General features: G+C 42.0%; 1 protein-coding gene across 6 annotated transcripts in view; it reads left to right on the forward strand.

Annotated features, from left to right (window-relative positions):
- Positions 1-10,140, forward strand: part of FLT1 (fms related receptor tyrosine kinase 1) — a 179,224-nt gene extending 169,084 nt beyond the window's left edge. For 5 of the 6 annotated variants that reach the window (XM_049101467.1, XM_025462612.3, XM_049101468.1 and 2 more), the window contains 3 exons: positions 1,548-1,632; positions 3,548-3,642; positions 7,080-10,140. In XM_049101467.1, the coding sequence (XP_048957424.1) occupies positions 1,548-1,632; positions 3,548-3,642; positions 7,080-7,278 (379 nt within the window). In that variant the 3' untranslated portion in view covers positions 7,279-10,140. The remainder of the gene's footprint in view (positions 1-1,547; positions 1,633-3,547; positions 3,643-7,079) is intronic. The other variant, XM_025462609.3, reaches the window with a different exon arrangement.
- Positions 10,141-15,856: the final 5,716 nt, after the last annotated feature.

The following is a 15,856-nucleotide window of genomic DNA, read 5'->3' on the forward strand; positions in this document are numbered from 1 at the left end:
GAGGCATGGCTAATGATTGGACCAGTCTGAAAAGACTGACAAGCATCTATGAGAGGCCCAGGAGTCCAGTGGCCAGCCCACATTTGTGGTAATGGGTTATAGGTCAGTGGCACTGCTCACACTTCACAACCAGCCCAACTGATGAATCATCCTTTTTTTAAGGTAAGAAAACTAGCTGGGATTGAACACATTAGCCATATCTGATTATATCAAAGATATCATCACTAACAGTTGTACATGTATCAACATGTCATGAGTCAACCTTTTTTTTTTTTTTTTTAAGATAAGAACTCTAGTTGGTTTCTTTTTTTTTTTTTTAATTTTTATTTATTTATGATAGTCACAGAGAGAGAGAGAGAGGCAGAGACACAGGCAGAGGGAGAAGGCTCCCTGCACCGGGAGCCCGATGTGGGATTCGATTCCGGGTCTCCAGGATCGCGCCCTGGGCCAAAGGCAGGCTAAACCACTGCGCCACCCAGGGCTCCCAAGAACTCTAGTTGGGATTCACCCACTTGGATGAACCTTTTTATTTTTTATTTTTTAAAAGATATGTATTTATTCATGAGAGAGATGCAGAGAGAGGCAGAGACAGGCGGAAAGGAGAAGCAGTCTCCTCTCAGGGAGCCCGATGCAATACTCAATTCCAGACACTAAGCCAAAGACACCCCCTCAACCGCTGAGCCACCCAGGAGTCCCATGAATTACCCTTAAAGAAAGAAAAAAAAGATTTCTTTTTAAAGATAAGAAATCACTCATCAAATCACCTTTTTTTTTTTTCCCCAAGATAAGAAAACTGATTGGGATTGAACACATTAGCAATATCTGACTGTATCAGAGAAGGGGGAGGGAAGTTGTCAGTTATTTGGGCCTTTCTAGAATGCTGCTTAGCCTTAGGCCAATAAGGAGCTTATCTAAGAAACTGGGCCTTGCAGATGGTGATAGGGTTTCAGACTAAGAAACTCAGTCAGTAGGTGAACTTGCCTTAGGAGGAAAATCATATAGTTATAGTAGAAATCTCTGTTAACCTTCCTAATAGATCATCAACAAAAGGTCAGTAGGTAGTTAATTCTACAGAAAACATAAAAATACCACCCATTTCTCCCAATCTGGAATCCCAGAACAGAATATACAGGACTAGCTATTAAATCAGCTCTGAGACCTTGGTCTCCTTTGAGGTAGGCAGCTATTATCAAGTCATATCCCTTCTCTGGGCATCATTTCTCTATTTTGTAATGTAGGGTGTTTAGGCCACGTGATAATTCAGGTTTCTTCTAGGCCTGACATTTCTCCAATTCCACAAAGGACTAGAAGCCCAACCACTAAGTAGTTTCTCAAGGGTCCTTTCTGGATTTTTGCTTGAAACTATGCAGTGTGGATTCACAACCATGGGAGAAGTGGCCACTGCTGTCAGGATTCTTTCAGCCTCAGGAGTCAAGGATTCTTTCTGGTACTTTGGTTCACCTTGGATCAGATACAGTACCCATATAGTTTCCTGACTAATAAAAGCTGGCTGCACTTACCTGTCTTGGTTATTCTTTCTTCATCAGATATGTAAATGCTTTCAATTTCATGAGCCTGGAGAGAATCAAAACCTTTGAAGAACTTTCACCAAACACCACCTCTATTTTTGATGTAAGTAATGGAATTAACCTACTCAATGCACCCTGGCAGGACCCTTTGCCAGGCTCTATCCCTATACAAACTCCCGTATTCTGGTGGCTCTCAGTCAATGGGGATCAGTAATGATTAGTGACTGAAATGACAATTCCAGGAGACCTGACAACAAGGCTTAGCTATACAGAGCTAATTTGAAAGCAGGTAGTTCTGTAGTTTGAGAATGACCTAGGAATGCTCTCCAGGGTCCAAGTCTTCACCTGTTCATAGTTTAGTCCCTTAGGAAACTTCATTGGGTTTCTTGGCTTCTTGTCTATCAATGATGGAATCCTGCTTTCAGATTAATGGAGGAATTCAAAACTGTGGGTGGCTGGGTCTTCATGATGCAACAGAAAGCTCTCCCTTAAGAGTAGTCTTGAAGTCCCGAGAGAAGTCTACCCAGGCCTTATGCTCCTTCCCACTAAGGTTCTATAGGCTGAATGGCCATGGTCCTACAGCCACACTAGAAGCAATCCAGTACAGCCTGGCAAACACAAGGCCTTACCCAATTTGTCTCTTTGAAGCTCTAGGACAGGAGGTTGAGAAAGTAATGGGAGGAGAAGTAATGGGAGGAGAGGGAGGGCTGGGCAAGAGTGCCCTTCCAGCATCAAGACCCTTACACTCAAACTGATCTCCAGGTAACACCGTTGTCACTAAGCAGGCTAGAAATGCCAAATCTCAAGACCCATTCATTATCAGTGAGTCACATTTTGCCCTGTCACAAGGTCCCCAGGGGATTGATGTGCATGGTCAAGTTTGAGGACACTGGTAATGCCCATGTCCCATAAAAGGGCTGTAAAACCAAACACAATGTGAAGCTGATGATCACAAACACCTTGAGACCCAGCACAGTCATCTTTAAAAGAGCCCCAAAGCGTTTCAAAACCTCTAAAGAGGAAAAGATGATTGAAACGTTAAAAACATTACAAATAACCCACAGAACACAAAAGTAAAGTAGCTGAATTTTTTTCTGCTCAGGAAGTTGGTTTTAAGTCCTAGGAAATGATACTGGGCAAAACATGGAAGATTGCTATCCACCAACCCTCCCCAGGCTGATACAGTGGTAAGCTTCTTTGCTTGCTTAGGCTTGTTTACTGATGAGTAAGGACATGAAAACAGCCCAGAGATGCAAAGGGTGGAGGAACAAAGTGTGGAGTCCACACATACTGGGAATGTTCTATCAACAGAGGAAGGAGGAGCCTGCATAAAATTCCATGCTAAAGCTGAAGCAACGAGAAAATGAAATTGCTGCAAAACAGTAATATAGGCCTGAAAATTCTAAAGGATTCACAACAACAAAAATTAAACCAAGTCTTTAGAATTTATCAGAATTCTTGCATCTTTTGTATGGTCACCAAATAACAGCATACTTACAGACAACAGTCGTCTGCCAACATTAGTTTTAGTACATGTATGCAATAATGGACACAAAAGTATACTATAAAAAATGCTCACCCATTATCTATAGTTTCCCCCCTCCTTTTTCTTTTTTTTATTCATGAGAGAGACAGAGACAGAGACAGAGACATAGGCAGAGGGAAAACCAGGCTTGCCGCAAGGAGCCCAATGCGGAACTCAATCCCAGGACCCTGGAATCATGACCTGAGTCCCCCCAGGCATCCCTCCCCTTTTGTGTAAGTGTATATTCAGGAAGAAGAACCTCAAAGTCACAGGGAATAATAGGCATTTCTTGCAACTTATAAAATTTAGATTTGCCAATACAGAGAACATGCTTTGTCTCAATAGGCAGGTGAGGACAGAGTTTGGGGTGAATAGCTTATTCCATCCCAGCATTATCCCCCAGATTCATGGACCATCCCAGCATTATCCCCCAGATTCATGGACCCCTGTCGGTCAGGCAAGAAGTGTAACCTTTTTCCTTCCTCCCCATCAGGACTACCAAGTGGACAGTAGCACTCTGCTGGCTTCCCCCTTGCTGAAGCGCTTCACCTGGGCTGAGAGCAAACCCAAGGCCTCCCTGAAGATTGAGTAAGGAATCTGGGGGTCTTTTCTATGATCGGTTGATGGGGGTGTGTGATGAAGGATACTAGGCTAAACTCAATGGGGGAGATCTGAGAGCTACTTGCCCTCCTGAACTACTATGCATTGCAGAAGAGCACTTTTTTTTTTTTTTTCCTTAGGAGGGTATAAAATCAAAGATATGAGCACCAAGTGCTGAGCAGGAAGCTTGGGATTTGAGAAGTAAAAACAGGCAGAAAACTGCAGCAGGGACAGGCAGTCCAAACACATGAAGTACAGTGCCTCAGCTGGAAGGAGGCTGACGTGCCCAACTGTGAACAGATGGAGACATGCTTATGGGGGCAGGGAGGGAAGCTGGCCCATGATTATACCCTGGGCTGGCAGTGTTTGTACAGGAAGCAGTTGTCACAGTCCTGTTTTCTAGTCCTAAGATCTGCCATCCTGAGAAGCCAGCCCTTCCAAATGAAGGCCTGTTTCCTGTTGGAAGCACTCCTCCCTCCCTACGGTAGCCAGCAGCAAGTGCTGTTGGAATTAGGCTCCAGCTTTTTGCTCCACTGGCCCTGCTATCACCTTAGCTCCTCTGAGCTAGTCTCTACCTAGGAATCATGCTGGCCAGGCGAAGCCTGGGCCTGTCTATCGGGCATTCCTACCTTTCCTGATTCAAATGCTGCCCCTGTCTCACCCAAAGGCAGAATGTGATCCTCTTTCATCTAAATCAGAGGTCAGCAGACTTTTTATGAGTCACACAGAAAACAACGAACCAACTTTGCCATTGTAGGATAAAAGCAGCCATCACCAATATATAAACAAGAAGGTGTGGCTGTGTTCCAATAAACTTTATTTACAGAAACAGCTGGCCATGGTCAATGAGCACATGAAATGATATTTAAGGTCGTTAGTCGTCAGGGAAATGCATATCAAAACCAGGACGAGACACCACTTCACACCCACGAGGATGGCTAGAACCAAAAATACTGATGAGGATGTGGAGAAATCATAAGCTCTTGGTGTTGCTGTGGCAATGTAAGATGGTGCAGCCACTTTGGGAAACAGAATAGCAGGTCTTCAGAAGGTTAAATAGCATTACTCCATGACCCAGCAATTCTACTCCCTCAGTACATACCCAACAGAACAAAAACTTATGTTCACACCAAAGTTTATTCCCAAATGTTCATAGCAGCATCATTAATAACCCAAAGTAAAACCAAGCCAAATGTCCTTCGATTGATGAGCAGATAGAATGCAGTATTACCCATACAAATGTTTGCTAATAAAAAACTACAAAGTTCTGACACATTACAATATGGATAAACATTGAAAACATTTTTAAGTGAACAAAGCCAGTCACAACAGACTACATAGCATAAATGATTCCCTTTATATTAAATGCCAGGAATAGGCCAATCTATAGAAACAAAGTAGATCAGTGGTTGTCTAGGGCTGGTGGTGGGAAGTGTGGGGAAGAGTGACTGGCTAGCTATGCTAACGGGTATTGGTTCTGGGGGGTGATGAAAATGTTCTAAAATCAATTATGTTGATGGTTGTGCCATCTGTGAATGGCACAGATGTGTCCATTCCATTCAACTGGACACTTTCAACAGGTGAACTGTATTTCAATAAACCTGTTTCAAACCAAACAAACAACAACAACAAAAAACAACCAAGCAGGTGGTCAGCCCACAGGCTATAGTTTGCTGACCTTGATTCAAGTCAAAAGATGGCCCCAAACACCTCTAAGTGACACAGCATAGTTTAACAACCACAAGTAAATCCAAAGGTGAGAACATTACCAGGCAAACATCTTCATACTTGATTGCTTTTAACATGAGCACCGTGATGGCACCAGAGCAGAGTCCCCTCGTAGGGTAGCAGATTAGGGGACCCTCACAAAGAACAAGTGTCTAAGCTAGGAAAGAAAGGCTACCGACAACCTTTTGTTTCCTATTTTGGAATACTTATCTAGATCTCTGTGAAAGAAAACCATAATTGCACCCTCTACTCTGAGATTAAAAATACAGCAAGTGCTTGATGTTGTTAATCCAGAACCCAATGAAATAATGTGGTGGCACATTATTGTGGCCACATTAATGTGTGGGTTTTCTTGTTCTCAACAACAACATTAATGTGTGGGTTTTCTTGTTCTCATCCCAGCTATTTTTTTAAATTTATTTTTTATTGGTGTTCAATTTACCAACATACAGAATAACCCCCAGTGCCCGTCACCCATTCACTCCCACCCCCCGCCCTCCTCCCCTTCTACCACCCCTAGTTCGTTTCCCAGAGTTAGCAGTCTTTACGTTCTGTCTCCCTTTCTGATATTTCCCACACATTTCTTCTCCCTTCCCTTATATTCCCTTTCACTATTATTTATATTCCCCAAATGAATGAGAACATATAATGTTTGTCCTTCTCCGACTGACTTACTTCACTCAGCTCATCCCAGCTATTAATAAACAAATACAAACGGACAAGAGAAGCTTTTCTTTCTTGTGTATCTGTTTCAGGCTGTATGAGACACACAGAACCAGAAGCAAGCTTCTTCTCCTGTGAGCCTTGCTTAGTAGTGACCATCCCATAACCTAAATTTTCTAGGACACAAACATGACAGGGAGACAATGGTACTAACCTGTTTGCCTGAAGCTCTATTCATTTCTTGAGGCTGTTGTAACACATTACCACAAAGTTGGTGGCTTAAACCAAGAGAAGTGTATTCTCTTGCAGTTCTAGAGGCCAGAAGTCTGAAATCAAGGTGTTGGCAGGGCCAAGATTCCTCTGGAGGCTCTGAGGAGAATCCATTCCTCCCCTCCTCTGGCCCCTGACGTCTCTCAGCATCCCTTGGCTTGTGGCCATGTCTCCCTACTCTACCTCCAACCACTACCTTCTGCGTGTGGCTGTGATGCTCTCTCTGCATCTCTTATAAGGATGCATGTGTTTGTATTTAAGGCCTACCTGGGTAACTCAAACTCAGTTCCTCCTCTGAAGATCCTTAGCTTAATCACCTGTCTTGCCACATGAGGTAATATTCAGTCTCTAGAACACAAAGTGCTCTTCACAGGTTCCAGGGATTTGAGATCAATTTATTTTGGAGGCAGGAGCATTGTTCAGCCTACCACAGTAGCTGGCTGGCCCAAGTGCAGGGGAGGGCCATACCGGCCTGGGAGCTATTCTCGACCTGGGATTATGGATCTGCAGTTCTCTCTTCACACAATCCACCCCCCAGCCAGAGGAAGGCATCTGTCTGCCTGGTGCCACCAAGCTGGTAGTAGAGAAGCAGTGTGCAGCTCTAGAACAAAGAGACTCTGATCGGAGGTTGAGATGGGATTCAATAGCCGTTAACTCTAGAACAGTTATGAGCAAATGACCTGACGGAAAAGAGTGGAGGTTAGTGTTTGTTTTCAATTGTTTTCATCAATTTTGTATATTTTTTTTTTCTTTTCTTTCTTTAGCTTGCGAGTAACCAGTAAAAGTAAGGAGTCGGGGCTTTCTGACCTCACACGGCCTTTCTGCCATTCCAGGTGTGGGCACATCAACAGAGGCAGGCGCAGATTTACATATGACAACTCAGAGCTGGAAAAGAAGATTTCGTGCTGCTCGCCTCCCCCAGACTACAACTCGGTGGTCTTATACTCCACCCCGCCTGTCTAAAGTTTGACACGTCGCCTTATTTCTAGAACCACACAAGTATTTATGCTCCCTGAAAACTAGCTTTTGCCAGTATGACACATATAAATTTACACCTTTACCTTTCCACAGGAGCAAGCTGACTTTTATGATTTTTAATAGTGCTTTTTTTTTTTTCTTTTTGACTAACAAGAATGTAACCCCAGATAGAGTAATAGTGACAAGTGAAAAACACCACTAGTAAATCTTCACATTATTCAGTGTGTTAGAGAAACCCTTTCTAAGCCCAATGACTTACCTGCTCCTACCCCGAGACCACAGGGCATTTGACGATTCAGGAGGTGCATTGATCATGCAATGCAGTATGGATTCCACAGGGTCAGCCACCGGCACCCTGGAACCAGGAGACGAGTCCTAAGCTGACCTACATGATGTCTCTGGGGTCCTCTAGCAGATGTGATGGCAAAGAGGAGAAGGAAAGAAGGGAGAAAGAAAGAAGAGATCAAACAGGACAAAGAATTTTTGTGCTGTCCCATATGGGAAGGGAGTAGGAGAGGGCTGTCAGCCATGACACTGCTGTGGCTTCCAAACCCTGACCAAACCTGGTCCACATGGAGAACCCAGCCAGGGAGCAGACAGGACAGAAGGATGAGGGGACATTTCCGGACTCCAGCAGGCAATAAAAGGACAAACACATTTTTTTGGAACTATGAAACAAATTGTAAAATGTTAGCTATGGGATTGGACCTATGCCCATTCCCATTTATGGCACATTTTGAAATTTCTAGCATGGAGCTTCGTGCTCAAATCTGAGCTGAGACTGCAGGCCCCTCTAGCAAGACACACTGCAAACTCACCCTGAGCTAAGTTGGCTCCATGGCATGATGGCCTCACACTTAGCTGACTGCTCAGAGCAACCTAATTGGAATGAGTTTGGTTTGTTAGGGTTACTTGTCGGGCTTTAAGCCACATTTCCAAAAATATTGTCAGATTCTATTTTGAGTCTTAAAATGTATAACCAAGACACTTCAATTTTTTTACATTAACCTGTTTTATATAGTTAGTTATAAAAGGAAGCTGAGGAGGATGAAAATGAGTCTTGTGGAGGGTTTCCTCTATACCAAAACCAGAATAGATGGAGCAAAAATAGGATGAACAGAGTGAAAACCCCATCTCGATACCAACCAAACCAACTCACTGAAACAGTTGGGACCCAAAGGACAGGAAGTCAATCATGTTTCCTTTTTAATGGGGATTCTACTATCTCACCCTAGTCCACTGGAAAGATGGGGAAGAGCATTAACCAATGTTTATTAAGCACTTTATGCTCCTTGAGAAAAAAAGGTGATATGTAATTTATGCAAGATACTTTCAGAATTGGGACTCAGGATATTAGTTAATGAGCCATCAATAGGAGAAAAGCCTCTTTTCATCTACTTTGGACCTTGTCTTGGGTCTGAGAATGATGGAAATAGGGAGACAGGGTACAAAAGGGTGCCTACTCTTCAGGGTTTAAAGACCCTGGATCTCTCAATTGGCTCTGTTTGATGCTATGTGTTTAGGATGTATGCACCTTCTAAAGCCAGTCAAGGCTGGACAGGCAACAGTGAATTGCTGCTTCTGGTTATAGAGAAGAGTACACTTCCCTTTATGCAAGTAACTTATCTCTAGAACCTGAAATATAATAGAAGAATCTTTGCTTCCTACTCTGTGTATCACATTCTTGGTTCAAGATTCTTAGTATAAAAAGATGGGACAGTAAGCAACACCCCAAGTGAGGTACCGGATGCTCCAGTGGTGGCTCTGCTGGAGAAGCCTCTGGCCAGCAGAGAAGTGAGGCAGGCCTCCCCACCAAGAGCCCAGCGCAAACAAAATCAGGCCAGGGGCTAGAAGAGGGGATGAGCTTTGTTCTTCTTCCTTGCATGCACAAAAGCACCTGTGATAGCTGGCAACAGTATCAGTCAGGTAACCAGAGGAGGTTCAACAGGGACAATTTAAAAAGACTTTAATTAGTTATTTTGTTTTTTCCAAATCAGAAAAAGATCCAGCAATTAGTGAAAATGAACACCTTAACTCTACATACAGTATCTCAATTTCAATAATCTAATTCTTAATTATTCAGGGACCTCAGTAATACTGTCTCCCCCCCCCCCCCAAAATGTATTAGAACTATGTTAATTTGGCTGCTTCAAAGACTCAGGTTGAGCCCATCAGTCAAAAACGGTCCCATCTAGAGTCTTAGCACAGAAAAAAGAATGGAAGCTTGCAATAATGAATCTTTGTGACATGCTTGCCAGAATGGTTCATTAACCAGCACTGGACATTAAAAAGCACTGAAAATTAAAACACTAATTAACTGATATTATTAGAACCATTTGTCACTTGTGATACAAATAGTTGGCACTAACAAGCAAGGCAGCATTTCCTTTCAGGATTTGGGAGAACCTGTATGTGTAACAGTGTGGGTGGAATGGGACTGAAACCTCATGCAAGTCTGTATCCAGTTAGTCTAAGAAACGATGCGTAGACCTTAGTTTTAGCCCATGGAAGAAATGTGTCCAAATCCTGAAAAATGGTATGTAGATCTCCTAACCGTGCCTTGTTTCCCAGCCTGTAAGAATGTCAAACATGAAACAGATACTTGCCAGCCCCTTTTAGTGGGTGAAAGGAAGAGCGCATCTTTGACTGACAGTGTATGTGTATATACGTGTGTGTGTTTTGTGCGTAACTATTTAAGGAAACTGGAAATTTAAAAAATTACTTTTATACATACCAAGAATATATGCTGCAGATATTAAGTAAGACTTAATTTTGTCCTACATCTCTAGTCACTATGAATGTATTTTGTATGCTATCTTCATATAATAAAATTAACTTCTAAAAACATCTACATATTTTCTCCAATTTGCTTATACAGGAATAAAGGGGGTCACAGGTTTCCTTGAGGGTGGAGGACTGGTATTCTGGGGGATCTCATTAAATACCAATTATGAAACACAGCACAAGAAGAATCAAGCAAGGACTCTGAAAAGAGGGGCAAAGAGCTGTCTTTTAGGGCCACAAGATGGTTGCTCTCAACCATCGGTAAATGAAAACCAAAATCACACAAGGCACATCACCCAGAAAATGAAACACTAAAATGAACACAATCACAGGCAAAATGTACAGACCGAGTGCAAGTGCAAGTGATTAAAAAAAGAGGCAAGTTTTCCCAAACACTAATATTCAGCTAAGAAACTATTACCTTAATTACAGGATATGTGTGTATTAGAGGTGGTATACAGGAAACCATACAAAATAATTAGACAAAAGCCTATAAGACACAAGGGCTTCCCTAAGAAAAGTACACCAGCCACATACTCTTCATTTTTGTTTTGGTGGATGACATCTTAAAAAGAGAAATAATTCAGATCATCACTAATAGAATAGGTGACCAGCACATTGTCTTGGAAAGTCACCTTCCTAAAAACATCATGAGGAAACTAGATTGGAGACATGTTGTAAGGGAAATCAGGCCTCCTTTCTTTGGGACAGCGGCAAGAAAAAGGAAAAATGACTCCTCTCGGTAAATTTGTGGTTAACTGAAGAGGGCACGAGGCATTTTATCTTCATGAATCTGAAATCCTTTTAAAAAATTGTTGGTGTTCATAGCATAAGAGTAAAGTCACTCATGAAGCACATGATTTGAAGAATGCTCGAAGAATGCTCGAGGAATTGGTGTCCCGTCATGGTTTAGAAATTTTCTCATGACTCTGGAAACTTATAGGACATTTGGGAATTGTTTCTTTCTTTCTTTCTTCTAGCAGGATGGCCCAGTAAGGCTTATTAGACTCCTCAATGTTAAACATATTACCAGACTTTTGGGTTTCACAGGCCAGTAAGTTTTACAAAAATATCCTTGATCTAAACACATGGATGACTAGCTTTCTATTTTCTGAACTAAGGATATTTTAGGGGAGAAACAAAACAAAACAAAAACAACTAGAGGCCACAAATGTTCTCCTTCTTGATCTGGGTGTGGTACATAGGTGTGTTTGTGATAATTTATGGAGCTATATACTTATTTGCAAACGTGTGTGTGCTATTCTTCAATAAAAGATTAAAAGAAAAAATCCATTTATTTTTTTTTAATTTTTTTTAAATTTTTTATTTATTTGTGATAGTCACAGAGAGAGAGAGAGAATGAGGCAGAGACACAGGCAGAGGGAGAAGCAGGCTCCATGCACCGGGAGCCTGACGTGGGATTCGATCCCGGGTCTCCAGGATCGCGCCCTGGGCCAAAGGCAGGCGCCAAACCGCTGCGCCACCAGGGATCCCGAAAAAACCCATTTAATATCACTTTTCACAGAAGACCCATTTTAAAAAGAGTAAGGACTTAATCTCAGACAAAAATAGGTTAATCTCATGCATCAACAGCTAAGTGTTTTATAACTTGTATCATAAGTTATACCCACATCAATGGGAAGATTGAAGTAATCAAGAGAACTTCAAAATCTCACCATCACATCTACTCACCTGCTGGCATCTATACTCACATACTCTGCTTTCTCTTCTGCATGGCCAATTCAAAACATGCTCTGATGCAGCTGGACTCCTTCCTATATGCAGGGACACAGCTCCAGAAATTCAGCATTTCCTCGTCACCCTCAATGTGTCCCTTTCTCACTAGATCATACAAATACGCAGTTGTCTCTCCCATGTTACTAAGCAAAAAACCTTCTATCCCTCCTTTATCCTCCAGCTACCACCCTATTTTTGTTATTCCTCTTTACAAAAAGATTCCTTGAGGTGGTTAGTCTCTGTTTCCAATTCCTTCCCACCAAGTACTCTTAAACTTACTCAAACAGCTTTCTCTGGCATGCTGATGCTGCTCTTGATGAGGTTATCAGTTACCTGCAAATTGCTAAATCCAACAGCCAATTTTCAGTCTTAGTCTTTCTTGCCTCATCAACAACTAGACCCTTACTCCAGAAAATACCTACTTTAACTTTGATGACAGGATGTCACACATTTTTCTTCCTACTTCCCTGGTCATTTCTGTCCCTCTTGCTAGTTTTCTCTTTTCTCCGACATTTGAACATTGTTGCAGTTACCCGAGGGCTCTGTCCTTGGGCCTTTTCTCATCTCCCGTCTATACTAACTCCCATGATGTCCACCAATCACAGGGCTTTAAATGACATCTATATAATGATTCATTACATGTACAGACCAGATCTCTCCCCCAGACTCCAAACCCACACCCATGCAAGTGTTAAACTGACATCTCTTGATGCTGTGGCCAACTCTGTTTTCCAAAAATAGTGGCAATAACATCTCCCATCCCACATGACCTGTGGCAATGTGCCCTTGCCACTTCCCCATTAAATTCCTCTCCCCTAGAATCAAAGATGCCTTTGTGACTCACTTGTAATCAACACAACGTGGCAGAAGTGACACTGCATGACTCTGAGGCTTGGTCAGAAAAGATCATGCCCTTTCCACCCAAGTCTCCTGTACACTCATTCTCCAGAAGCTCCCACCAGAGACCTAGTCGCCATGTTTAGAGAAGCCTGAGCCACAGGGCAGGGCCACATGTATCTACAGCGACAGTCCCCAGCTGAACCCAGCCTTTTAAGTCCTTCAGGCCCGGTGCCAGATCAGATGCTTTCAGCCCCCAGCCATTGGAATTGTTCCAGCAGATGCCCCAAACATAATGGAAGAGATAAGCCATCCCAGCTGTGCCCTGTCCAAATTCCTAACCCACAGAATTCCTGAGAACAATAAAATGGTTGTTTTATGCCATTAAGGTTGGAGTCATTCCTTACAAAATAAGTAACCAGAACAAATGTGTACTAAACATCTTAAACTTAACAGGTCCCAGACCAAACTCCCTATTGTCTTACCTCATTTCTCCATCCTTCTTGCCCACCCTCCAAAAAACCCTTTGTTTCTAGTACAAGCTCTTTCAATTCAGTAGAATCCTCCATCTTGTCAGCATCAGGTCAAAATCTTAATAGTGATTTTGACTTCTTTCTGCTTTTCTCGCCCATATCCAATAATCAGGACATCCCTTTGGTTCTACATTTAAAATATATTGAATCAAATCACTTCACGCCACCTCTAGTGCTATCACTCCAGTTCAAATCCCTAACATTTTTTTGCTTGAAATACTGCAAGAGCTTCCTAAGCAAAGGGATCCTTTTTATCAGGTTTTTCTTCTGCTCAAAATCCTCCTGTAGCTTCTTCTTTCAATGGGAGTAAAAGCCAAAAGGGTCCTAAAAGGTCTACAAAACACCACCACCCTCCTTCCCTGACTTCACTTCCTTAATTTTCTCTAGTCATACTGGCCCCTTTGCCATTCCTCAAATACTCCGGGCACATTCCTACCCGGAATTCTCCCCACATATCTGCATGGCTAGTTCCATTACCTGAAGTCCTTAGAATATCACCTTCTCAGAGGGAACTACTACCACCCACATCATCCCATTTGAAATTCTAGCACCACCACCATATTCCCCACATCTCAAGTTGCGAGATGAAACACAGGATAACAATCAAATGTGAATTTTGCATAAACAAATTATTTTTAAGACAAATATGTCCCATGCAATACTTGAAATATATTCATTCTAAAAAGAGAAATTATCCATTGTTTATCTGAAATTCAAACTTTGTGTTCTCTATTTTTTGTTAAATCTGATAACCCCACCCTAGCTTTTTTTTTTTTTTTTAATGATTTTATTTATCCTTGAGGGGGGGGGGGCAGAGACGTGGACAGAGGGGAGAGGCAGGCTCCCTGTGAGAAGCCCGATGTGGGACTTGATCCCAGGACCTGGGATCACAACCTGAGCCAAAGGCAGATGCTCAAGCACTGAGCCACCCAGGTGCCCCCTTTCCTTATTACCAATGATTACTGCCATTACCATTATTGGTAATTATTGCCATTATTACCTCTTAATGTATTATGACTTTGTCTTCTTCCCGCTAGAATGGAAATTCTCTAAGAGCAGAAATATTAGTCTGTTGTGGTCAGAGTTGTTCTTTTGATTCCTCTAGAGCAATGCCTGACATATAATAGGCATTTAACAAATATTTAATGAGTGAATCCCAATTCATTCAACTGTGGCAATGAGTCAGTAAGTGGTTTCCCAAGATCACAGAGCCAGTGGTAGAGCCAGTATTTGAATTCAGGTAGTCTTGTTCTGGCAAGCTGGTTTCTTAAACACCATGCACACTATTTTTAATAAATTCTAAGGATATGTGTTTTAACTATCTTGCTTCACTGGGGCACCTGGGTGGCACAGTCAGTTAAGCACCCAACTCCTGGTTTCAGCTCAGGTTCTTATGCTCATGAGATTGAGTGCGGAGTGGGGCTTTATGCTCACTGTGGAGTCTGCTTGGGATTCTCTCTGCCTCTGTCCTTCTCACTCATGCTCTTTTCTTCTCTAAAAGTAAGTAAATAAATTTTTCAATAAATAAGTTTTTCTTTACCCCACCCCTTTCCCCACATTTATACAGAAGGATATTTTACAGATGCACCCCTAATTATGCAATTGCTAAAGGTAGAGGGAAAACACCTGTCTTTGACCATTCAGAGCACAGGAGATGAAAATAATAAAGCCACTGTATATCTCCATTTACCAGTGTATGAAATGTAACCCTGGCTTAGCTTTAATATTTTTAATGTTTTAAGAAATTTAAATCTAAAAGATCCCCTAAAATATCTATTCTAGGCAGACTAGTCTTTCTTCCCCTATGAACCTACAAGTCATTTTGATTTGCCACTAAATCCATGGATTATTTTTCCCCAAGATCCTCCTATACGTTTTCTCGTTCCTCTGAAATTTTTTTAAGATTTGAGAGAGAGAACACGTGTGCAAGAGCACGTGAGAGAGGTGAGAGAGAGAGGGTTAGTGGGGGGTGGTGGGAAAGAGAAGTGGACTCTCTGGTGTGCTAGGAGCCCACAAGGGGCTCAATCCCAGGGCCTTGGGATCATGACCTCAGCCAAAGGCAGACAGGCAGACGTTTAACCAACTAAACCACCCATGCACCCCTCCTGGGAATTTCTAAGAGCAACTCACCAGTTCCTTCAGCTGAAAATAATCCATCCTTCCTTTACTCTATTTACCCTCCTCATAAGCTTCAAGTCCCTTCTCACTTTCTATTCTGTACCTTTTTTTTCAACTTTTCAAATGTACAGGAAATAACCACAATAACACTAGGTACTCAGATTCAACAAATGTTTACATTTTGGCCATTTTTTAAAGTCTGCCCTTATATTCTGAATAACATTTCTGGAGGACCTGGGAGGAGGGGGCACTATTCACCCAGCTAGTAAACTACCTAAGTACTGAATCAAAGGCTAGCCTTATACCATTCCTTAACCTTTCATGTAAGTCTTCTTTCCTAAACTTCACGGTAAGACATGTATTATATAGAAATGTTTAACTATGCGCTTTATACATAACAAGTACTCATAGATGCATTTTTAGTACCTTAGAATAAATCCAAGTAGGCATTTAACAGATATGTGCAAATTAATGAATATGCCACTGACAATTCCTTCAAACACATAGGAAATATTCAGCCTTTTAAATCCTGATAAGGCAAAATCATTTTTTTT

This window comes from Canis lupus, chromosome 25 (genome assembly GCF_003254725.2).
Source record: "Canis lupus dingo isolate Sandy chromosome 25, ASM325472v2, whole genome shotgun sequence".
In the NCBI taxonomy this organism is placed as follows: Eukaryota; Metazoa; Chordata; class Mammalia; order Carnivora; family Canidae; genus Canis; species Canis lupus.